Genomic DNA, 25,099 nt, shown 5'->3' with positions numbered 1-25,099 from the left:
TGCACACGGGTGGGGCCATGTGCTAGTCCACCTCCTGTCCTAGTAGGAACAGTGACCTTTCCTTACTGGCCCTCACCCATTCCGGTTCTTGTTGTTGGGTGCTACTGCCCAGCCAAGCCTGGTTTATACCCAGACAAAGCTCACACATGGCTCATTGGGGGCCCTGATTCTCACAAATACCAGTGGGTGCCGGATTCTAGCACAGTGTGCCACATCCCATACCCAGCCCACACACATACCGAGCAATTCTGCAGCTATATCCAGACCAGACTGCAGCCCACACCCTGGCCCTTGTGCTCTCCAAAGGGAATCACAACTGTCCCCTTTGCTCCCCAGCCAGGCCTGCTCTCCTCCACAGATCTCACGCCAGTGCCAGTGCCAGTGGTTGCTCTGACCTGGCCTGGCATAGCCCCTCATCTGCCTTAGCCTTTGTCTTTGGAGGTTGCAAGCTGGTCTGACCTAGCCAGCCCCCAGGCCCAACGCTGGCAGGTGCTGCAACCCAGTCCTCCTCAGTCTGCTCCCACCCCCAGCTCATCTGAACCAGTAGGTGTGATACCCTAGCCCGGAATGACCTGCACTTCAGCCTGGTTTCTACACTCACCAGTGGGCTAAGGTCTGCTTGGCCCTGCCAAGTCTGCCCCCTTCCAAAACCAACCCACACACTTGCCAATGGGTGGGGCTACCTTGCCCAGCTTGCCTGACCCCTAGGTCTAGAACACATGCTCACCAGTGGGAGCTATGGCCGAATAGGAGAGTTCCCCAGGTTCCCTGACTCAGCCCACTCTCAGACCCAGATCTCACATGCTCCAGCAGGTGCTAGGCCCTTGCCCGGCATAGTATACCCCTCCATCTTGGCCTTTGTATGAGCTGGTGGTGTTGTGGGCTGGCCTGCACTACATCCTGTTTTAGGATGCACATGCAGGTGCTGCAGCTTGGACCTGCTCAGCCTGTACTCAACCCCAGTACCCGTGAATGTTGGCGAGTTCCATGTTCACACCTAGTTCAGCCAGTTACTACCCCAGCTCTTGAGCTAACTAGCAGGTCTTGTATTTCCATAGGGTTGGGCCCACTTATCCTCCACAGAATCTACTCCTGGGGCTGGTTCTCTCGCATGCTGGTTAGTGTCATGGCCCTGCCTAATGCGACCTGTCCCCTGGTCCAACACTCAATCAGGTCCTTGAATCTAGCTGTGCTAGACAGGCCCTCAGCCCTAGCTTTCACATGGACTGGTGTGGGGTGGTCAGCAATGCTCTGCATTAACATGCCCATCTCAGGACTCCCATGTGGGCTGGTGAATCAGTCTGACCATTCAGATGTTCCAATGTCTCCCCTCCATACCACCAGTACAGTGGCCCCATTGTTAGGTGTCCGCAAGGATTCATTTCTCACTTACACGTATAGTGCCTGTATCCATGGATGTCCCTAGGCACTAATTTGTCACCCCCAAGTCCCCAGAGTTCATTGGTGGGTGGCCAGCAGGAAAAGCCCAGAGTCCAATGGGCGCACTAGTCGCCTGAGTAAAGATGGTGCTGGCTGCTTAAAAAGCAGCCAGGGGTGGGCTGCACCCTGTGCTCATCAGCCAAGATTAGCTGATGAAGCAGATGCTGAATGATACACGTTTAAAAGCTTGCCCTGGTCTGTTGTCCTATTGATGTGTGTGTGTGTGTGTGTGTGTGTGTGTGTGTGTGTGTGTGTGTGTGTGTGTGTGAGTGAGTCCTGTCCAGCCCAAGGGAGAGGTGATGCTGATATTTGCAGGACTTGGTCCAAAGCCATCCTTTCCCCTTGGAAACTGAATTCACTTGGGTTTTCTCATCACCTCCTACTTGTCACATGCTTCCTTGTTAAATCTGGAATTGGTTTTCAGGCTGCAGAGCTGGAAGTCATCTATTGATTCTTCAATCTGAGAAGCAATTTATTTTACGTCTGAGATGCTGAAGAAGACTCTCTAAGAGCGTTTTAGCCATTCTGCGCACATCTGCCCTTTCCTGTTCACATTCTGACCGTGTGACCAGCCACACGTCTGCAACCATCAAGAAACTGCGTCGTCTTTCCCTTTTTACATTCCAGCTGTGGAACTGGTGACCCATCACAATGTTCCTTCAGCAGACATGGACTGTCAGCTGGAAACAGTCCAGCTTCCTACCAAAGATGCCTCCATTTCTGAAATGAAAGGGTGCCACTGGCACAGTGGAGTGAGCCCTGCTGACCTTCAGACACTAAACCCGAGGGACGAATGGGACAAGGTCAGGGGCTGGTATGCGCTGCCGGATTTCTAAAAATGCCTTCTGTGTTTCAATGTTGAACTGCCACAATGGCTATGTCTTCATTGATATCTATGTATTGGCTATTATATAGATATGATATATAGAAAAGATAAAATTAAAAAGATGTAGATAGAAAAGATAAGCAAGAAAAACACTTGTACCCCAAGGCTGAGATTCCTGTACTAGCATTTTCATTTGATAACATCACACTTTTATTCACTGGAAAATCACAAGTACACACTGATATCTGCAAGCCTTTTCAGTTACATGTCAATGAAAGCAGGATGGTACATCTTAGGATAAAGAGGAAAGGGGATGAGTTCTATTAACAGACTTAATTGGCACACAGTCTAAGAGAATTCTACAAGAAGAGCCAGGGTGGGTGGGGTAATACATATAATACAGTTATTATTCTATTTTGCCAAAACATAGGTAATTTGCTTAGCTTTGGAATGCATTTGTTTTTTAAGATTTTATTTTTATTATTTTTTCATTGGAAAGGCAGATATACAGAGAGGAGAGACAGAGAGGAAAATCTTCCGTCCGATGATTCACTCCCCAAGTGAGCACAACGGTCGATGCTATGCTGATCCGAAGCCAGGAGCCTCTTCCGGGTCTCCCACGCGGGTGCAGGGTCCCAAAGCCTTGGGCCATCCTCGACTGCTTTCCCAGGCCACAGGCAGGGAGCTGGAAGGGAAGCGGGGCTGCCAGGATTAGAACCGGCGCCCATATGGGATCCCAGGCGTGCAAGGTGAGGACCTTAACCACTTGCGCCACTGCGCCGGGCCCCGCATTTGTTTTTTAAAGTCAGAATTCATGAATGCTTTTGCGTAGGCTAATCCAGCAGCGATGTTGCCTTTTGCGATGGGACAGTGATTGGACTATCGGGGATCTGTGGGATACTGAGAGATTAAAAACAGTGGTCAAAAGTTCACAGCAGGAAAAAAGAACTAACAGATGATTAAGCAAAAAACCCAAATAGGCAGACAGCTGAGTATTCCCTTCCCTATAGAAAGTTAGGACTAAAGGAGAGAGGTTCAACCCTAAACCACGTGCCGCTTGTGTAGACTCAGCTACAGAATGAATCAGGAAGAAACGTGGAGACTCACAAGTCACCTGAGCCGCACGGGAGCCCAGAACTTCTGCTCACACGGAGCCGGCTGTGCTGACGGCAGCTGACAAGGACAACTGACCACAACCGAGACCCCAAGGAGGTTAGGAGTCCAGGCTCTCTGCGCCTCTGAGGCTAAACGTTCCGAGTAGAAGCCGGGCGGGGGTTCTGCTCAGCCGCAGTGTGATGAGCTGCCCCCGGGGGAAGGGGTTAGCTGAGTCTGCAGGAGAAGGGGTGTTTCCCTGTACCCACCACTGAGGGTGGCGGTTCCAGAGAAGGGCTCTCCCCAGCCTGCCTTATCACTCGGATGGTTGAAGGCCAGGCTTGGCTGCCATGTGGCTTCTCCCATAGGTCTGGGGCAGACACGATGGGATGTTTTCCTCATTCCCACTTCACGAAAGCAAAACAGGGCATCCAGGGCAGAACCTTCGCACGGAGGGGTTCAGAAGGCTGACACATCCATCTCATTGCCCAAAGGAATGCGGCACTCTCAAGCACTGGTCAGAAAGAAGTTTTGATTCTTTCCTTGGAAACAAAGCCATTGGAGCCTGGCCTGGTTGCAAGCAAAACACTTTTCTGGTAGCCAGAAGCCTAGAGACTGCCTAGGCAAGGACAGGAGCTGGGTGGGAGGGCCCACCATCTCTCCATGAGGCTGCCAAGCCCACACAGATGAACTGCACCTGCCATTGTGTCCAAGCGCCTTCTATAACCATTACACATTCCTGTGCATAGAGGACGAGGGCAGCAGGGAGCGTGGGTCTCTCTCTCATTTATCCCCGTCTGGTTGCACAGTCTGACGGTTCCCTGGATCTGCTTTTCTGTTTTGTTTTTAAATGCCTTTGCTCAATATTAGCTCCTGTTGTCCTTGTCGAGTCCCACTGGCGTGGTTTGCACATAGTAGGATTTCAGACAAGTGAGTTGCCGCTCATGGTGTGACTGCGTACAGTGGGTGTTCAGCGGGCGTCAGGAAGTGTTGGCCACTGTGGTTGCAGTGTCCTTGCAGCTTCTGGCTGAGAACCATCATCCCGGCTGTCCTTGCCCAAGCAGCCCCGGGGCACCTGGCGAATGGCATGTGATGCTCTGAGCAGATACGACACGCCAGTGGGTCACTTCAGCCTGATACAGTCCACCTCTTCCGTGGCGGGCATGCCGCTGGTTTTGAGGTCAAGGTCAGCGCTGGACTTGCTCCCTTGGTGGGAGGGACGGCAGTGGAGCAGCAGCATCCTCTTGAAGTACTTGATGGTGTTGTTCTTGACCGCCACGAAGCAAATGGTGTTGATCATACTGTTGCTCATGGCGATGCACTCGACGACGTAGAAGGCGGTGAGGTAGTGTTTCTCCTTGACGAAGACCGTGGGGAAGAAGTCGCGCACCAGGGTGAAGCCGTAGAAGGGCGCCCAGCACAGCACGTAGGCCGTGAGGACACCCATGAGCACCAGCACCGTCCGCCGGCGGCAACGCAGCCGCTTGCGGATCTGCTCCGTCTGGAAGCCCGGCACCGCCTTGAACCACAGCTCCCGGGAGATCCTCGCGTAGCACAGGGCCATGGTGAGTACCGGCCCCACGAACTCCAGGCCAAAGATGAAGAGGAAGTAGGATTTGTAGTAGAGTTGCTGGTCCACGGGCCAGATCTGGCCGCAGAACATCTTCTCCTGGCTCCTGGCGATGAGCAGGACCGTCTCGGTGGTGAAGTAGGCCGAGGGGATAGCGATGAGGAGGGACACGGCCCAGACGGCCACGATCAAAAGGGAGGCCGTCTGGTAATTCATCCGTGGCTTCAAGGGGTGCACGATGGCAAGATACCTGGTTTGGGAGAGGGACAAAGCAACGGTTTTAGTGGAAACACTGCTGGTTTTGAACCAACCCCAGACACACCAAAGCCGACACACCGGCTCAGTGAATCCTTATGCATCCGTCTCCAGTCTCCCCAGGCCTCATCTTATTTTAGCAACACTTGGCACTTGGTGTAGGGAGGTGATGTGGGAGAGAGAGTACAGGTTTTCAGGTCAAACAGGCTGAAGAAATCTTGTTCTGGCCTTTTCCCCTGGCTAGCTCTGGGTTCTAGCATGAGTCAGTTACCCAGTCTCTCTGATATTCATTTCCTCAAATGGAACATGAGGTAAGGCGACACCTGCAGGACTTCCATGAACATTCAATGCAGCAATGCATGGGAGGTATGCAGTAGGTGCTCGTGAAAAAATAAACCGTTACGGTTGTAAGGATTCTGAGTGTACTACTTTGGGTTTCAGTCTCACCATTCTGCCCAAGAATGTAATACAGTTTTTTGTTGTTGTTGTTAGATCTTCCGTTTGATGATTCACTCCTTAAGCAGCCACAACAGCCAGAGCCACACTGATCTGAAGCCAGGAGCCCGGAGCCTCTTGCAGGTCTCCCACGAGGTGCAGGGTCCCAAGGCCTTGGGCCGTCCTCAATGGCTTTCCCAGGCCACAAGCAGGGAGTTGAATGCAAAGTGAGGCTGCCAGGATTTAGAACCAGCACCCATATGGGATCCTGGCACATGCAAGGTGAAGACTTTAGCCTCTTAGGCTACCACACCAGGCCCAGAATGCAATACTTTCAAACTCTTCATTTCAATTGTCTCACAACTTAAAAAAAATTTTTTTTTGTCTACTTTTATTTGAAAAGTAGAGTTACAGAGAGAAAGGGCTCTTGCACCTGTTGGTTCACTCCCCCAAATGGCCACAATGGCTGATGCTGGGCAGGTCTGAATGCAGGAGCCAGAGCCTCTCCTGGGTCTCCCATGTGTGTTCAGGAGACCAAAGACTTGAACCATCTCCTGCTGCTTTCCTAGGAATATTAGCAGGGAGCTGGACAGGAAGGGGAGCCGATTCAGTAAAAAGAGGAGTCGGAACTTAAACCATCACCCATTTGGGGTCCAGCACTGCAACTTACCATACCATGGTGCCAGCCCCAATTATCTTATAATACAAAGAGAAGGAAGGGTTGTACGTCTCAGAGAGGGAGCTGGGTGCCACACTTAGGCAGAGTTTGAGGATTTTTGATCCCTCCCACTAGGTGTCAGTCTGCATTACATAAGCAGGACAATACAGCTGGACTTCTGTTGGAGTCCAAGTTAAGTGTCCTCGCAAGCTCACCACCCCGGGGCCTGTCTGGCAGGAGCCAGCTATTCTGGCTGCAGTACACAGAACTGACACTAGGTGGCTCTGCTGGTGTTTCCGCACTGTAGGACAGACTAGTCTCACCAAGGACTACTGCAGTGTCACCACACTCAAGCCTAAAAGGGGCTGGGATTCAGCAGGAAGGGGGCCCCATGCCTACAGATGTCATTCCCCATCCTCCAAATACCAGAGTCATTGGGGCAAAGCTGAGAGTTTGCCCAACCGTCTTTCTCATCACTCTGCTTTACGTTTCAATTGCAATTGAACCTCGGGCGCTTGTGTTGTGAGGCTGGAAATTCAATGTGCTGCCTCCAAGGCCGTGAGTGCCTGGGCTCCTGCCCTTTCTGCACTTCCCTTCCCAGGGAGAAAACCCCTCTGTCCAGCCCATTCCACAGCCAGCTGCACCCTCGAGGTCTCAACCTGACAGCTCATAAAAGTCGCCTGCTCCACACGAACCAAGGTTGCCCCCCTCCTCCAGCCTCTGCAGAGCCTCATGTTTGCACCCTTCCACAGCTGAAGAGCCACGGGGCTGAGACCCTGCCCTGTGTGTGGCCTTCTTGTATTGTTTCGGGTGAGACGATGCCCCATTCAGCGTGGAGGTGACTAGGAGCCGATGGGAACAGCACCCGTGTCCTCAACCTCTTTCCCAGCAAAGCTTTCCTGGACTGTATTGATGACGCGATGAGCAAGTCCTCCCTTAAGCGCCTGCTCATGCATCTTGTGATTGGTCTTTGTGTCATGAGTGCCAGTGCTTGGGACGAAGACAAGCCTTGTGACATCAATGGCGATGCCTTGCACGGCTCTGCGTTTCCACATGCAGAGCCAGGGCACACGGCAGGACCCGGCAGCCTGCTGCAGGGCCACTAGCTTGCAGCACGTGCTGTTGGTCTCTTGTCCCTTCAGCGTTGTTGTTTCAGTGCACACCTGTCCACTTGCTCTGTCAACATCTGCATGTCTTTGCCTCAAGGCTTCCAGCATCCCCTCGAACACGGTATTTCCAGAGCCGCTCTCACTGACATTTAGGAGAGCCCCCTCCCCCCTCCCACCTGCAAGAATTCTCAGCTGCCATCACCCTGGCTGCAGGTGGACAGCGTGTAACCACGCGCCCTCTGTCGGTCGCTTCCCTGCCCACTAGGGATTCCTGGGCTGCCTGCACATGAATCCTTGTCTCAGCATCTGTTTGGGAAGTGAAGCGAGCCAAGGTTCTGTGCCTGCCACTGTGGAGGCAGAAGATGGAAGGCCTGGTTACAGCACTCAAAGCCCCGGGCTTCCTGAAAAGGTTCTCTGTAAGACTTTGTAAGCCGTGGGATATTTGAGGAAAAGTCATCGAGGGTGATACTCTGTCGGGGGCGGGTGGTGTTGGGTCTCAGGGCACGTTGCAAGCCCCAGGGAGGGAATGGATGGGTTAGGGGAAACTGACAGATTCCAGCCATGATGCTCTGAGACATGATGGGAAAATTGTTGGGATGTGGTGCGGGCCTGAGCACCAGGGATGGGGTAAAGGTGGGATATGGAGAGAAGCCACGGCTGATGGTGGCTTTTTCCAGGGTGGGAACTGAAGATGGCAGGTGTTCCCATGGAACTAAGAGGCCAACCAGGCAGAGTCAGTTTACGATGAAAATGGAATCTCTTCTGTTTGTGAGGCTGTACCAGAGCTATGGCTTCCTCAGAAACCCCAAAGCAACACTGTGGACGCTGAGGTCTCAGCAGGACGAGGCCATGAGTGATGCTGCTCACCTCAGTGAGCATCAGTCACCCAAGAAACTGGATGCAGATTTCTGGGTCCTATCCCCAAACAGTTCCCCTGCAGTGGGTTGGGCTGAGGCCCCGGAATCGGACATCGTTTCCCCTGAGGAATTTGGCCTAAATAGCCTGGGGAACACATTTGAAGAGGTGAAAAGAGACAAAAGGAAATAAAGGGAGAGGTGAGGCAGGGTGCAATCGCTCAGTGGCTAAATCCTCACCTTGCACATACTGGGATCCCATACGGGTGCCGGTTCTAATCCCGGCAGCCCTACTTCCCATCTAGCTCCCTGCTTGTGGCCTGGGAAAGCAGTTGAGGATGGCCCAAAGGCTTGGGATCCTGCACCTGTGTGGGAGACCAGGAAGAAGTACCTGGCTCCTGGTTTTGGATCAGTTCAGCTCCAGCTTTTATAAGCCACTTGGGGAGTGAACTAGCGAATGGAAGATCTTTCTGGCTTTCCTTCTCTTTGTAAATCTAGCTTTCCAAAAAAAAATGAATAAATCTTAATTAAGAAAAAAAAGAAAGAATGAATTAAGTACATTGTGAGTGAGAATTTCACCTCAGCTCACGAGTGTGTGACACCAACAGCCCCTTCAGAACCCTGGGAGACACGCAGGCTTCGTCATTGGCTGTTCCTGTAAATTTGGACCATTCAATGCAAGTGTATGCAAATGAACACACCCATCTATGCAACAAAGCAAGTTATCTAATTTTAAAGGTTTATTTATTCTTATTGAATATACAGATATACAGAGAAGAAGATCTTCTGTCCTCTGATTCATTCCCTAAGTGGCCGCAATGGTTGGAGCTGCACTGATCCAAAGCCAGGAGCCAGGCACCTCTTCCAGGTCTGCCACGTGGGTGCAGGGTCCCAAGGCTTTGGGCCGCCCTTGACTGCTTTCCCAGGCCACAAGCAGGGAGCTGGATGGGAAATAGGGTGGCCGGGATTAGAACCGGCACTCATGGGATCCTGGCTCATGCAAGGCAAGGATTTTGGCTTCTAGGCTACTGTGTCGGGCCTATGTTCTCATTTGAAAACCAGTAGTTTAGCAAAGTCACTGGGAAATAGAGTACACAGTGTGTCTGGTGTTGTGGTGCAGCAGGTTAAGCTGTTGCCTGCAACATCCGGGCATTCCACATGGGCATCAATTTGCGTCATGGCTGCTCCTTTTCCAATCCAGCCCCCTGCCTATGTGTCTGGGAAAGCAGCAGCAGATGGTCCATATGCAGGTGGCCCTGCCACCCGTGTGGGAGACCTGGAAGAAGCTCCTGGCTCCCAGATTTGGCCCAGCCTCGTCACAGCTGTTGCAGTCATTTGGGGACTGAACCAACAGATGGAGGATGTTATGTCTCTCTCTAATCCTCTCAAATAAATAAAGCCAATCTTAAAAGAGTATACAGTGTCTCAGTCCTTTTTGCTGATACTAAAGAATGAGCAAGGCTGAGCTAATAGGGTGGAAATCAGGTCAGTCATTTGTCCAGAGTGGGAGGAGTGAATGGTAAGGGCCTTAGGATGTTTCCTAGGTGATGGGAAGCTTATGTTTCCATCTGAGTAATGGGTACAGGAAACACTTGGTATATTTTAACTGACTGGAAGCCACGCTAGTTAGTGGTCCCTTTCTTTTTAAGTAGTATCTGTCTACACTTTCTACCTTTGCCTTTGTGTTTGATGTCACCTGCTACCATGTGACCCACTGGTATCTGAAGCAGGTGTGGTATTGGGGGGCAGGGCCCAGAGTTGGGGGGGGCTCAGGAGCATCACTCGTGCTCCTACTTAGAGGAAGAGAACACGACTGGAGAAATAAAGTTCCCTCTGACCTCCTGGCCCATCAGTGAGCATTCGGCACCAGCCCGCTAGAGCTGTAGTGAGGAAAGTGGCAGCCCGGCCCAGCCTGGCCCCCGTCTCTGATCCCCACCCCCACCCCCTGCCCTCACCTGTCAATGGCGATGGCCAGCAGGGCATTGGTGGAGACGTAGAGAGAGACGGTGCGCAGGTAGTTGATGGAGGCGCAGAGCACGTGACCATGCTCCCAGGAGAGCTGGCGCACCACGTAGTAGTCCATCTCGAAGGGGCAGCAGACGATGGCCACCAGAAAGTCGGAGATGGCCAGGTTAGCAATGAGCAGATTGGTGAGGTTGCGCAGTTTCTTGTAGCGGGCGAGGGCAGCGATGAAGAGAAAGTTGCCGATGCCGCAGACCAGCATGATGCCTGCCAGGGCCACGCCGATGACGATCTTGGCTGCGAAGAAGGTCCGGGTCTTGGTCATGTCCTCTTCCTCTTCCAGGGGGAGGTCGTAATCACTGTAGCTCAAGTTGAAGGGAGGGGATGACGCATGGTCTTGGGGAGGATTAAAGTTGGGTGCAAAGCTGGTGTTTCCGTGGTGGGTTGCCATGGTGATGTCTGTAGGTGGTGGGTAATGAGCGAGTTGAAGGTTGGGGTGCACTAAGCTAGGGTTCTGGATCTTGGTCTCACAGCACTGACGAGCCTAGGACCATGTTCCCAACCCTGAGAAGAGCTGACACTCCATCGTGGGTCCTGGAAGGAGACACAAGCAGTGGGTCACGTGCAGAACACCTGGAGGCACCCCTGTGGAGTTCCCCAGCACTCTGTCGACTCAGAGTTACCCAGAGTGCAGGGGCGAGAGACTTGAGCTCTCCACTGTCCGCCCAGGGTGCAGGGTGGACTGGACGCTTCCAGAGACACCAAGCTGAGCTTCTGTCCTTTCCCCACCTGGAGCCCCGGGGATCTTCTGGAAGTTTCCCAAGACTGCTTCTGGCACCCAGCCCCGGCTTCTCCAGCGGTCACATTCTCGGACCATCTGTTGGCCAAGGGCAATGAAACAGGAGGCCAGGGTTCCCGGGGGTCCTTTCCTCAAGGCTGGGCACTGTTCCCTTTTGTCCTGGCCAAACCACGGGCTTGGGAATCACACTACCCATTTTCACATGGAGAGGATGAATCATGCCGAACCACTGATTTATGCTCTAAGGATCCCGATCTTCCTGTAAAGCGAATTCCTGTGGCCCTGGCACATAGCAGAGGCCTCTGGGAAACTGCTACTGCGCACCAGGCCCTGAGCAGGGTGCTTCAGGGGGAGGGCGCCGGGGTGGGAAGGGCTTCTCTCCAACCCTTGTTCTCTGGGAACCTGCTATAGAAGTCTTGCAACCCCAGCATCCACTATTTGATCAATTTCCTGCTCCCTTCACCCCCCACCCCCCAGTCAACTCTGCCCTGGAGGCACCATCACTGCTCCCCAAGGTCTGCGACCGCCAGAAGTAGGGGTGATCAAGGTTCGACTTAACTGGAAACAGCCCCCAAGTGTGAGGAAGGGATCCCCAGGAGGGTCTGAGGGTGGTATTGCCCTTCCCTGCCAAGTCCCCAGGTTCTTACTGCCTCAAGATGCCCACAGCAGAGGAAACTAAACAAACAAACAAACAAACAAAAAACAAAGCCAAAAACAAACGAACAACCAACCAACCCTTAAGTTCCGCACCCCCCAGAGCACAGGACACCCCGGGGTGTAGCTGGAGGAAAGAAGCTGAACCCCACATCTGCTGAATGGGGCCCCGTGGCTAATCCTTAGCCGTCCCTTCGCCCCAGCACACAAGGAAATCACCCAAGGGCTGGAGCTGCAAGGTGCAGGCGGCTAGATGCAGACAAAAAGCGACAGGAGTCACAGAGGTACAGCGACACCCATGACACCCACGCTGCGATGTGTCCTCCAGTTGCAAGCCGGAGGCGAAAATCTCTGAGAGGCGATGTTCCAGACACAGTGGCATTTGTGCCCATCGGGTCGCCCGCGATACCTCAATCCCCAGATACCCCACTCAGCTGGAGCTGGAAAAGCCAGAGAGCGGTTCCCGCCGGCTTCCCGGCTTCCCGGCTTCCCAGCCCGGCAGCGCTTCAGCCCTAAGCCCCAACGAAAAGATGCTGCCGGTGAGGAGCACGTCCTGACCCCATTTCCGTTGTTATGTCCTCCCTCCCGGCCGCTACCGAGCCGCTCCGGTGGTCCCTCCGTCTTCGGCAAACTCCCCATGCGGGCGGGCGGGATCGGGAGACGCTGCCTGGCCAAGGGCAAGACCCAAGTCAGAACCGCCTGCTGCAGAAGCAGAGCCCGCTTCCGGGCTGCAAGGCAACGTGGGGTGCGGGGAGAACGTGGCGCACCGGGATCGTGCCAGTTCTCTTTGGCTCACCTTTCGGGCAGGGGCAGGGGCTCGTGTTCCTTCCGTGCAGTCTCGGGCTCCCTCCGCGCGTGCTCGCCCGCACCCCCCAGTCCCATCCTACAGCTCCCTGCCCGCTTCGCCTTCCAGGGAGCCCAGGCTCATCCTGAGAGTGCTGGAACGCAAAGCAAAAGCGGGCATCAGAGCCCCTTGCCTGGGGATGCCCAGGCTGCGCCTGCCTGAGCGCTCACCTGTCTCCACCGCTAGCCGTGATGTGCGTGGCTACCTCGCGGCTCGAGCGCAGATCACGCGAGCCAGGACGCTCCGTTCCCGCCTAGGGATGTGGCCCTGAACTTGCAGCTGGGTTTGTGCTTGTCGGGGGTCGGGGAACGCGTGTGCCTCTCCCTTTTCTTTCTTGCCCGGCGCGCCTCCCCGCCGCGTGGCGGTCTTCTTTCCCGCAGGAGTTGGCGCTCCGCCCCGCCGCTCTGCCCACCGTCTGGCACCCGCCCTTGCGCCCCGCCCCACGCTCGACGCCGCCGGGGAGGGAGTGTCCCCCGCCCGCCTGTGCGCTGGGGTCGGGGAAAGCCAGGGTCCAGCACCACGCCGTGGTCGCGGGGCAGCCGAAGCTGCCGCCGCTCTGGCGTGGGTCCCCAGGCTGCAGGGCTGACCCCTACCGGGTGTTTCTACGCCTTTGCACAGGGGGTGTGCCCTGGACCACAGCAGCCCGGAATCCGTGCTGTGATTCCAAAGATTGGGCACCTTCGCCTGCGCTTGGCCGTGGCGCCCTGTCCAGGTCATCCTTGCAGGGCGAGCATCCGCATCTGCTCCAAGGTCACTTCCTTGTGCAGGAACTTGGGGTACAGTGTGGGATTGTGGGTGTAGCAGGAGAAAAATCCCTGCGAGGAAGCTGGGGCTGGGAGCAGCGTGCCCTGTTCAAAGATCCGGCCCAGAGGCCCTCACCCCAGTTTGTGCTGTCCACCTTGGACGATCCCTCCGCTGTTAAAGACAGTCCCCCACCCCCGCCAGGTTTCCACTGGGGCTCTCCACTTTGCTAACAGCAGATTCCAGTTTCAGGCAGACTCCATGCTGTCCAGTCTTCCCATTTTTTGAGAGGGTCTGGGAGGTGAGTGCTTTATAGCTACTCTGTTTAGTGCAAATGAAAAAACCCGTAAGCTAAAGAGGACACATCCCAGACTACAGACATCCACTTGGGCTGGCAATTTGAAATTCCCAGAGAGATGATAGTGACAAGCCTTAGGGCTGGGAGACTCCCTGGCGCTCCTGCTTTTTCACCTGCTATGATTTGAGTTTCTCCAAGAGGAGTTTGCCCAAAAGGTCCATGTTCTGCAGACTTGGTTCCCCAAAAGGGGGCTATTGGGAGGGGGTAGCAGCTTGTAAATGGTGGCATCTGGTGGGGAATCCTTGGGTTCCTGGGGTATGTGTGCCCTGCCCGTGGGCAGAGTGGAATCCTTTAATTAGAGGAAACCTCCAGCCAAAAACGCTGTGTGTGCCCCTTGGGGGGGCGTGCCCCAAACTAGCGAGTGTGAGTTTCTGCCGGATTTCTGACAAAAGGGTGCAGACACAGGACCCCCCACTTAGTTCCTGTGTCTCGGATTCCAGCACCGCCTGCCCGGCTCGCCCAGCTGCTGCTGTGATCCTGTGAGCAGCACGTGTGTTCGGTGAACTTCTCTTTGGGGCTGAATTTACCCCGAGCTGAGTTCTGTTGCTTGCTAGCCAAGAAAGCCAACAGACACAGGTGCTTTCGTGGGGGGAGGTTGATTTCTAAAGCTCGCAAGGCTGGGACTTTGGCTCCTTCTGTGCCCGTGGATTTGGGAGAGCTGTGGTTTCTCTTGTGTAAGGGGAAGGCGGGTGTGATCAGGAGTTAGGTCGGGAACATGCTCTTCTGGCTGTGGGAATGTGCCTGCCTCTGTTGCAGTGTTGGGGTGGAAGTTAGAGCTGGACCGAGCAGAAGACAGAGCAGGCTGCCATAGCCCCGTGTCTGGAGCGGAGGGTGTTCCAGCTGAGGCCGCTGGGAACCCGACACATCCCTACTGTCGGTTCTCAGGCTCCAGTGTGTGCCAAGCCCCCCCTCCAACTGCTCCACCTGGGAAGGTTTTTATTCCTCACAGCAGTAAGATTTTCCTGGCCGCTTTGAGTAGTCCTTCTTGATTAATATTCCCACAAAATGCCAACACGAAAACCAAAGACACTCAGATGGGACCGTCAGCTCTGCTTCCACGTGGCCCAGCACAGTGGCCTCTCACTGTCTTGCTTGTATTACCAGCCATCAATCAAGATGGTATTTTTCTTTGCTTTTCGTTCCAACGAAAATTCATTTTTCTCTGATGTTTCGTTCCGTTTTGACAGCTTTTGAATCGCTACCAGCTGAAAATGTCTCAAGACACACATACAAGCCAGGGAGAAGTCAAAGTGAGCCCCAAGTTCAACATGCCTGTCTCAAACACCAGCTCGGTGTTAACACATTTAACTGGCCAACATGAGGCTGAGTTGGGTCACAGGCGGGGAAGGAGAGCGATGGCAGGTCACCCAGAGGCCACACTTGCTCAGAACGGGACATGGGTCTTGAGAGACGGTCGGCATACGCAGAAAGTTGCCTGCAGCACATGCATGTGCCTGCTTTGAAGCTCAAGGCCACTCACCTTCAGGTTCAGAAGCACTCTTTTAGGGGTGAGCCCTGGGAATTGAGGGAAAGTTGGACGGCCCTCTGAGTCGTCCAACTGGCGGCACGCGTTTGGTCTTTGTAGCAGTTTGGGCTTGAGCTGGACATAAAGAAGGCTGCGCTCTGAAACCTCACCACTCCGGTCACAAAGCCCCTCAATGAAAAAGAACTTGTCCAGACACAAGCATGTGAGGGCGTGGAACATCAGTATTGTGGGGGAGGGGCAGGGCCAGTCGAGTTGTACAATTTCTGTGAGCGTCTTCTTGTGATTGTCCATGTCCCTGCTGGCCAAAGTCATGTTAGCTCTCCAGGAGGAATGATGGGGGTTAGAGTGTGGGCAAGACCAGCAGAGGCTGCGGGGACCCCGTGTCACACTGGCAGGGGTAGGGGCTAAGGAGGCCCTGCGGGGATGTGCAAAGCCGTTTTTGTGCACTGAGAGCCCATGGCGTTGCAGTGAAAGAGAGGGAGGAAGAGATAGACAAGAGCACTCTAGCTGTGATAGGAAGAACCAGGTTCTACAACCAGAAAAGGGGAGCGGGGGGTGGGGAGCTTTCCTGTTATTTAAGAGCAAATGGTGCACTCCACATCCCCAAGGCCGGAATTGTGGAATTTCTGAGACAGCACCTGCCGGGAGCTCTCTGAGGCCCGTCGAGGGGACTGGGGTTTCCAGGTGAGGGATGTGGAGCAGTCTTTGATGCTGTTTTCCTTGAAGCAATGAAGTGTCCCTGCGTGGGAACACCTGCTGACTGAACTTCCCTTCGGAGCAGCACTTTCACACCCTGGGGCGCTTTGGGCGAATGGACAAAGAACTCGGTGGTAGAGTTGATCATCTTGGAATCTGCCCCCAACATCTTCATCAGAATTGCGGGTCACTCAGAGAGGTCATCCCCACTCAGGATGTTTCGCTTGGCTTTTTAAGTTCTTAGTAATGAGAATGCACTCCAAGATAGCCAGGCTCCCCAACATGGCCACTGCAACTAGAGCTGGTAAAAATCCAGATGTTTAGGATGTAGGAACAAGAGCCTTGGCCTGAGGCCACGTGTCAGCTTAGGTGGAGGAACTGTGCAGGAAACTTTGATGTTGCTTTTAAATTGAGGTATGGGTGACATGTATTACTTGTGTTACACATATGTACATATAAAGTAAAATTAAATGAAACAGACATTTAATACCACTTACTTAGTAAATATCACCATTTGACTTAATGCTATGCTTTTGGAACATTTCATTCAGGAAGTGAATTAAGCCCACTAGATAATTTGGCACAATTAAGAAATTGTTATTATTATTATTACTTTAGATTAATGTTTATTTCAAAGTCAGATATACAGAGAGGAGGAGAGACAGAGAGGAAGATCTTCCATCCATTGATTCACTCCCCAAGTGGCCGCAATGGCTGGAGCTGAGCCAATCTGAAGCCAGGAGCCAGGAGCCTCCTCCAAGTATCCTACATGGGTACAGGGTCCTAAGCCTTTGGGCTGTCCTTGACTGCTTTCCCAGGCTACAAGCAGGGAGCTGGATGGGGAGTGGGGCTGCTGGGATTAGAACTGGCACCCATATGGGATCCTGGCATATTCAAGGTGAGGACTTTAGCCGCTAGGGTACGGCACTGGGCCCAAAAACTTGTTTTTGATGGTGTTGATGGTGTTGAGCAGATTGTATGCCCGTGTGGACCACTGATTAGGGTGGGAAGGCTCAAGGAGTGGGGAAAATGGCTGAGGCCATTGTTTCCAATGTTGTTTTTCTTCTTCCTGTATCTGTGGGAAGGGGGTAGGGAAGAGGAGAAACCTCCTCTCCCAACATCTCAATTGCATCAGTTCCTGGGGATGGGGACCGGCCACCCAGTGCCACGCCAGGGTCCCTGATGTGGAGTATGCTCTCAGGGTTCTACTCAAGTGGTTTTTTATTTCTGAGATGCTGTTGCTTTTGTTGCTTCAATGATGAGGAAATCTTTCCAAGGTGCATTGGCTGACACAGTCCTCATTAGGATCTCCATTTACTCAGATACTCGTCGAAGTTTGTGGATAGAAGAGTTGTCCAATTTGTTCTGCCCTCCATCCTCTACTATGGTACAAACTTCCTCTGCAGTGCCCAATGGACTGCCATACCCCCCATGTGCATCTGGATGTGCCGTTCACTGCATGGGCATCAACAACTGGGGAGACCCAGTCTGACAAATGCATTACACAGTCCGACCACAGATCCTGTGATTCTCCCTGTGGTTGGAATTCTGAGTCCAGTGGTTCAGTTGGGCAGCAGGGGGTAAGGTCCCCAAAGGAACCTCACCAGTGGTAACCCCAGACCTGACTCCTGTGTGTGCTAGTCAGTTTGGGGTCTGTCTCAGACATTTACCCACACCAGCCTACACACACACACACACACACACACACACACACACACACACACACACACACACACGCATGCTGGTAGTTGCAATTGCTGGGTCAGTTCTGTCTCCAGCCCCACCTCATATGCTAACCAGTGGATCTTGTGGCTCAGCCTAGCCCTGCCCACTGCACACACTCAACCCTCACCTATAGCAGTGGTCACTGCAGTTAGTTGGTGTGACCTTCAATAACTTCCACCAGGCCCGCCCCCAGCCATGGTTTCTGCATGTGACAGTGTGTGTAGCAGACTGGTCCAGTGTGTCCTGCATCCCATTCGGCCTTTGTACACATCAACGGGTGCTGTAGCCAACTGACCCCACTATCCAGTCCACACTTGTGGTGGGTGCTACCTCCTGTCTAGCCAAGTCCACTCCCAGCCCTGGTTCTCATTCTCACCAGAGGAAATTGCAGCACTTCACTGTGGGATGGCCAGTTTCCCCACTATGCCCAATCCCTCCTAGGATCTTGCACTTCCATGTGGTTCTATTCTTTAGCCTGACAGGATTTGCCCACATTCCCGGCACTTGCCAGCTGATGCTGTGGCAAAACCCAACCAGTCTGTACTTACACTGGTTCATGCCTGCATATGGTCACTTAGCCCAGTGTGGCTCTCCCCCAACCCTGTTCACGGGCAAGCCAATGGGGATTGTAGCCCTGCCCAGCCTGGTCTGCCCCCGGTCCCAGTTCTCATGTTAACGAGCAGGTGTAGTGATAACCAGACGACCTGTTAGAGCCACCTGTTCAGGGGCTGGGCATTATGGCACAGTGGGTTGAATGTTGCTTACAATGTCAACATCTCCCTATCATTGTGCTGATTCGAGTCCCAGTTGCTTCACTTCTGATCCAGCTCCTTGCTAATATACCTGGGAAAGCAAAGGAAGTTGGCCTGAGTCCTTGGGCCCCTGCTACCCATTGGAGAGATCAGGATGAAGTTCTTGGCTCCTGGCTGCGACAGACACTTGGAGGAGTGAGCCAGTGGATGGCAGATTGCTGTTTCTGTGTAATTTTGCCTTTTAAAATAAAGAAATAGGGCCTGGCGCTGTAGCTGAAGTCCTCGCCTTGCATGTTCCGGGTCCCTTGTGGGCACTGATTCTAATCATGGGCGCCCCTCTTTCCATCCAGCTTCCTGCTTGTGGCCTGGGAAGACAGGAGAGGATGGCCCAAAGCCTTGGGACCCTGTGCTGTGTGGGGCACACAGAAGAGGCTCCTGGTTCCTGGCTTCGGATCTGTTTAACTCCGGCCGTTGCGGCTGCTTTGGGAGTGAATCATTGGACGAAGGATTTTTCTACTCTGTCTCTCCTCCTCTCTGTATATCTGATTTTCCAATAAAAAATAGTTTAAAAATAAATAAATATGATTTATTTATTTATTTTCGTAAAGAACCACCTGATTAAGGGTGGGCATTTGGTACAACAGTTAAGATGCCCTTTGGAATGTCTGTATCCCATACCAGAGAGCCTGGGTTCAAGTCCCGGCTCCACTTCCAATCCAATTTTTTGCAGACGTGCACTCTGGGAAGCAGCAAGTGATGGCTCAAGTACGTGGGTTCTGCTACCTGCATGGAAGACCCAGACGGAGTTCTTGGCTCCTGGCTTTGGCTTGGCCAGCACTGGCTGTTGTGGTCATTTAAAGGAGTGAGCCAGAGGATGCAAGATCCCTGTCTGTCTGCCTTTCAGTTAAGCTAAAGCCACCTGGTTAAGTGGCCAGGCAGGGTAAATGCTCCTGAGGGAAGGCTGAAGGCATTGGTGAAACTGATGGTGACAGGCTGAACCCGAGGAAGAGCATTAGCAGAGCTGTGCAGGCAGGTGAAGCTCAGGCGAGGCACTGCCAAGGTACCTGGGAAACAGCTTCTCCCAAGGTCTCTGCCTCGCCGAGCACCTTTTCTTGGAGTCCCAGTGACACACTAGGCTCAGTCGAACCAAGGAAAGGAACCTGGGGGAGACAGCCAGGTCTGACTCACAGGGCCTGCGCAGGACTTGTGGGAGCCAGGATCACAGCTGTAGGGGCCCCCAGGGCTGTGCCTCTGCCAGACTTCCCAGGGCCCCTCTTGATGGGTGTCAGCTCCACTCTTGTCCATCCCGGTCCCAATCCAGCTGGAGATCCCAGGAATCTTACATGCCTAGCAGAGACAGAATTTCACTCATCCTGCTTGGATCATCCACCCAGTGGCCACTGGCCGGCAGGTGCATTTACGCTATTCAGAAGATGCTACCCTGGGGGAGAGCACACCAGCCAGGCTTCTTTTTGTGCCCTCCCACTCCACTTTGTGTGCAGTGCCCAACCCAGACAGCAAGTGCCTGGTATCCCCCTTGCCCATCCCTGACCCAATCAGCTGTGTCTGGGATAGGGGCAAATAGAATCACCCCTCAGGCACATGAGGAGGGAAAATATAACACTGCCTCCTTCCATCTTTAGGAACTCTGGAATTTTCTATATACCTTTCTCAGGCAGATTGTTCTGGAACATTCCATCAAGGAGCTGCAGCCCTTTTGTGTTTAAGTTTGGAGAACCTGACAGACTAGAAATGGATTGGTGTAGCTAAAAAACACAGAGAGAACGCTTAAGGTTCAACTTGTAGCATCAGACTTGGCGAGCGACAGCAAAGGTGATGTTTGAGTTGCCACTGGAACATAGTCTGTTAAAGGAAGCCCTGAAGGTCTGGGGGACTTTTCATTTTGGAAACAGCCTGCTGCTGCCAGGCTGTGTCTGTGAGGAAGGAGCTGGGGCGGCTGTGAGGCTGGGGCTGGCGGGCTCCCGCAGGCCGCACTGTACCAGGAAGTCCCGCTTGCAGAAAGCTGTCAGCATTTTCCTCTTTGAACTCTGCTCGAACCTGCGCCCTATAAACTGGATGGCGGTTTTCTGAAATCTGTTTGTAATTGTCAACCTCGTTCCCTTGGGAGGCATAAAAACCCCATCTGCGGCCCTGGAAAGCTGTAGGTCTTTCTGCTGTTCTCTCACCGCCCCCTCCTCCCTTCCTGGGCTCAGGCGAGACGCCAGGCTGTGTCCGCGAGTCCGGCTCTTGTTGATGGCTCGCCCCCCTTGCCTGGGCTTCTCTTCTTTGCTCTTCTGGAGACATGGACTTCCCAAATTTCCTTTGTTTGCAGATGTTGCTGATGGATTGGTTCAGATGCTCATGAAGGCTGGGCTCCATTCCAGATGTCAGTCCACTGGCTATTTTTTAGGATGGCGGGGCACTTCATGCTCTCCCAGTTGGAGGTCAGCATAGTCTTTGAGACACTGGGGGCTATTCCTAGCTTTCTTTTCAGATTTTAAAATATGTATACTTTATTTGTTTGGAAGGCAGAATTACTCAGAGAGCAAGGGAGCGAGAGAGTGAGAGATCTTTCATCTGTTGGTTCACTCCCCAAATGGCTGCAATAGCTGGTGTTGGATCAGTCCAGGAACCAGAAGATTCTTCTGAGTCTCCCACATGGATGCAGGAGCCCAAGCACTTGGGCCACCCTCTCTTGTCTTCCTAGGCACATGAGCAGGGGGCTGGATCCGAAGTGGAGCAGCCGGGTCACCAATAGCACCCACAAGGTATGTCGGCCCTGAGGATGGTGGCTGTACCCTCTACGCCACATGCCATCCCCTGATTTCAGATTTTATTGCCTATTTTCTGCTACTCCCAGCCTGATTCAATTCAAGGCTCAACTTTGGGCTAGATGGGAGGAGCACAGAAGGAGGTGCTATGGCCAGATCTGCAATGTGGGTGTAACTGGTTGCATCAGACTTGTCTGCCGAAAAGATTTGATGCCGTCTCTGAGTTTCTTCTAACTTCTTCCAACCCCGGCATGTTGTCATCTTTTTGGGGGACTAGGGGCCTATCCAGCATGTCTTAATGTTGTAGGTGTGACTTAGGCAACTAACTCTTTAGTGGTGCCTGGAAAAGTTTTAAAAGCCCTGAGAGTACATGAGATTGAACCATTTTCAAAATCCTTTGGTTTCCAAGCCCAAGGAGGATTTGTAGAAACCCGGTTGTAAAATGCAGACAAAATGCCCTTTGAGTAATAAAAGACTCTCCGGGGAAAGTTCAAGGTAATGCAGTGACTCTCGTGCACATGGTCTAGGAGTCCTTTGGTTGAGCATTGACGCTGTCGGGATGGAGGGGCCAAGGAATGCAGAGTTGCAAGCCAACAATAACCTTTGCAAAGAGCTTTAGAAGCGTCTCCTGCCAGGTAGAAAGTGACAAAGGAGCAGGGAATCAGAGTGGAATGGGCTGTGGAGAAAATTATTGTATTACTTACTCTTCCAATGAAACAGTTGGGGAAAACTCTGGGGTGTTTGTCCACAGGGTAGCAGACATTCTGGGAGAGATGAGAGTCTAATTAGACACTGTCGGAAACTTACGAAGTTTGGTCATTAAAGCATTCACACTGCTCTCGCTAGGATGTGAAGTTACTATGAGTGGAAACTAGAGATGGATGTACTTGCCCTCTGACGCCCTGGGAAGGGTGTTGTGGAACACGTGTAAGTGAGTGAGTCACGTAGGCTCGGCTTACTTCTCTGTTATCCAAACTACAAACCACTCCCATATGCCAACCACTGATGAATTTATGGAGTTAAAAGAACAAAGCTAATGCCTGGGGCCTGATCTCACCGACTCCGATTTCATTGGTGTGCAGAGTGGCTTGGGTATTAGGAACTATTTTTTTTTTCAATAAAGTTTATTGATTATTTGGAAGGCAGAGTAAGAAGTGAGAAATAGAGAGAAAGGTCTTCTATATCGAGGTTCATTCCCCCAAATACCTGTGATGGCCAGGCCGAAGCTGGGGGCCTGCAGTTCTGTCCCAGTCTCCCCCATGGCTGTCGGGAACTCGAGTACCTGACTAACACCTCTGCCTCCTAGGGTGTTTTAGCAGGAAGATAAATCAGAAGTGGAGGAGCAAGGACTTAAACTGGTACTCCAATAGGGGATGTGGCTCTCTCAAACAGCAGCTTGACCAGCTGTGCATGCAGCATCACCCACCCCAGAATTAGAACTTTTAAAAACCTCTCCCAAAATAGGAGGTTGTATAGTACCTAGGCAAGTGTTACACTGCCAGGAGAAAAGCAGCTAGCAGCTGGCAGGCATCCTGGGCCTGCTTAATGCCAAATTTGTGTTGACTCTACCAGTGTCCCATATGTTCCATATTCTTTCTTTTTAAGGATATGTGGGGGCAAATGCTAGCATGCCAGCAGACAAGGTCTGGGGACACACGTATGAGCATGTTTGGACCCTGGGTGAGCAGGCTGTTGTGGCACTCCTTAGGAAAACCAGGCTTGGAATCCGTGCACCCGTGGGCATGGGGGGCTGTGGAGTGCTCAGAGAAGCGGGGCTGGAGATACGGGGGGAGGGAGGACTGCTAAAGGAGAATGTAACCAGTGAGGAGTGACTTCTGGGGGATTTCCACCAACTAGGCAGGCTCCTGCACCTGCAGGTAAATGAGGGGCGTGAGACCGAGTGGCTTTGAGAAGGGAAACCAGAGGAACTTCTGGAGCCAAAACAATGCACACGCCCATGTGGGAGACCTGAGATGAGATTGTTGGTTTCAACCACTGTCTGCTGGCACACACGATAGGGACCTCCCTGGCAGGGCTTGACCATAGTACCCGCCAGTGAGTGTTGGGGCAGAAGATGGACCATGTTAGGCTGGGCCATGACGCTAAGCAGCACACAGAGAACCAGGTCTGGGGTATCATGGGTTCACCCCTGTGGGACTGCCATACCAGCTGGGTTACTTGAGGGTTGGGGATGGTGATGAGTTGAGGTAGGCATGACCATGGAACTCAGCAACACTCATGGGTGCTGGGGTTGGGAACAGGCCAGGCTGATCCAGGCTGTAACATCCACAGGCACACTCAAGAATGTGGGGTGGGCTGGGCCGCACAAGCATAGTTGAGGAACATTGTGCAAAATAACTGGTTTGAACCTTTTGCCAAGCCACTACGTGAAAGACAAATAAGTGGCAGGAGAACTATTCCAGACGGAGAAAGAGTAAAGAAGCTTGAAAATGAAATGTGATCAGTGATATTAAGAGTGGATTTTGGATTGAAAAATAGGCTATAAGGAAATATTTGGGATAATTTAAATATGGGTTACATATTACATGTTATTAAATAAATATTATTTCCAGCTAATGATACTATGGTTATGGCAGATACTTCTATTAAAAGATACATACTAAGTATATTTAAATATTCCAGCATTTTGTTATGATGCTTACAATTTACACTCAGTGAGTTTCAGTAAGAAAAGGAGTCAGTGGGCAGGCGTTTGGAGCAAATCAATACTACAATGAGGGACTTGCACTGTGGTACAGTAGAGGTTACATCATTGCGTGTTATTGGAGCTCTGGTCGGAGTCCTGGCTGTTCTGATACCAATCCAGCTCGCTGCTAATGTGCCTGGAAGAGCAGCGGAAGATTCTCGCAGTACTTGGAGCCTTGTCACCCAAATGGAGGACAGACAGAGTCCCAGGCTTCTAATTTGGTCTGGTCCAGTTCCAGCCGTGGCGGTCTGGAGAACGAACCAACAGATAGAATAGATCGAAGATCGCTCTCTCTCTTTTTCCTTCCCTCTCTCTCTCTGCCTTTCAAATAAGTAAATAAATAAATCCCTAGAAAAGTACAATGAGCTGCCATCTCATACTTACTATGACTACTGTTCAGAGAATACCAAGCGTTGATGAAGCTGTGAAGAAATTGGAACTCTTGTGACAAATGTTTGTGGGAATGCAAAAAAACTGTGTAACTACTTTGGAAAGCAGTATTGTAGCTGCAAAAAGCAGTGACAGTATTTCAAAAACTTAAAAATAAAGTTACTGGGGCCCAGTGTGGTGGCCTAGAAGCAAAAGTCCTTGCCTTGAACGCGCTGGGATCCCATACGGGCGCCGGTTCTACTCCCAGCAGCCCCGCTTCCCTTCCAGCTCCCTGCTTGTGGCCTGGGAAAGCAGGATGGCCCAAAGGCTTGGGAGACCTGGAGGAAGTTCCTGGCTCCTGGCTTGGGATCAACGCAGCACAGGCTGCTGCGGTCACTTGGGGAGTGAATCATCAGACAGAAGATCTTCCTCTCGGTCTCTCCTCCTCTCTGTATATCTGACTTTGCAATAAAAAGAAATAAAATGTTAAAAAAAATAAAGTTACCATGTGATCCAACAGTTTTACTTCTGGATACACATACGCGTTCAAAGGAATTGAAAAATAAAAACATTATGTTTACCTGCTCTGTCCATGGCAGCATCGGCACAGTAACTGACACGCAGAAGCCAAGTGCCCGTCCACAGGTGAACGGATAAACCAAACGTGGTGTATGCTTACAGTGGAACATTACCCGGCTTTGAAAACAAAGCCCGTGTTGTCACACGCTCCAGTGTGGATGAAGCTTCAGGACCCAATGCGAAGTAAAATCATCCAGTCACAAATCGGCAAATCCTAGCTGCATCTTCTTATTTACCATGCTTAGAGCAATCAAAACCATAGACCTGGAAAGTGGAATGGCAGCTGGGAGGGACTGTGTGTGGGGGGAGGGAGCTAGGAGCTCTTCTTCTTCTTCTTTTTTTTTTTTTAGAATTATTTATTTTTACTGGAAAGGCAGATTTACAGAGAGAGAGAGACAGAGAGAGAGAGAGAGACAG

The 25,099-nt window shown here is 52.3% G+C and overlaps 1 protein-coding gene across 1 annotated transcript; it reads right to left on the bottom strand.

The window, feature by feature from the left end:
• Positions 1-4,481: 4,481 nt before the first annotated feature.
• Positions 4,482-10,652, bottom strand: PROKR2 (prokineticin receptor 2). The gene is made up of 2 exons (XM_040981205.1): positions 10,195-10,652; positions 4,482-5,178 (listed from the first exon to the last, which is right to left on the bottom strand). The coding sequence occupies exons 1-2, from the start codon at positions 10,650-10,652 to the stop codon at positions 4,482-4,484; spliced, it is 1,155 nt and encodes a 384-aa protein (XP_040837139.1).
• Positions 10,653-25,099: the final 14,447 nt, after the last annotated feature.

The sequence above is a fragment of the Ochotona curzoniae genome, unplaced genomic scaffold, assembly GCF_017591425.1.
Source record: "Ochotona curzoniae isolate NIBS_2020 unplaced genomic scaffold, NIBS_Ocur_1.0 contig_3520, whole genome shotgun sequence".
NCBI lineage: Eukaryota > Metazoa > Chordata > Mammalia > Lagomorpha > Ochotonidae > Ochotona > Ochotona curzoniae.
This window is presented reverse-complemented; position numbering and strand designations above follow the sequence as displayed.

Coding starts and splice junctions, on each gene's coding strand:
- PROKR2 (XM_040981205.1), bottom strand. CDS start 10,652: ATGGCAACCCACCACGGAAACACCAGCTTTGCACCCAACTTTAATCCT. Junction 5,179..10,194: donor CTGGCCATCGCCATTGACAG/GTGAGGGCAGGG, acceptor CTCCCAAACCAG/GTATCTTGCCATCGTGCACC.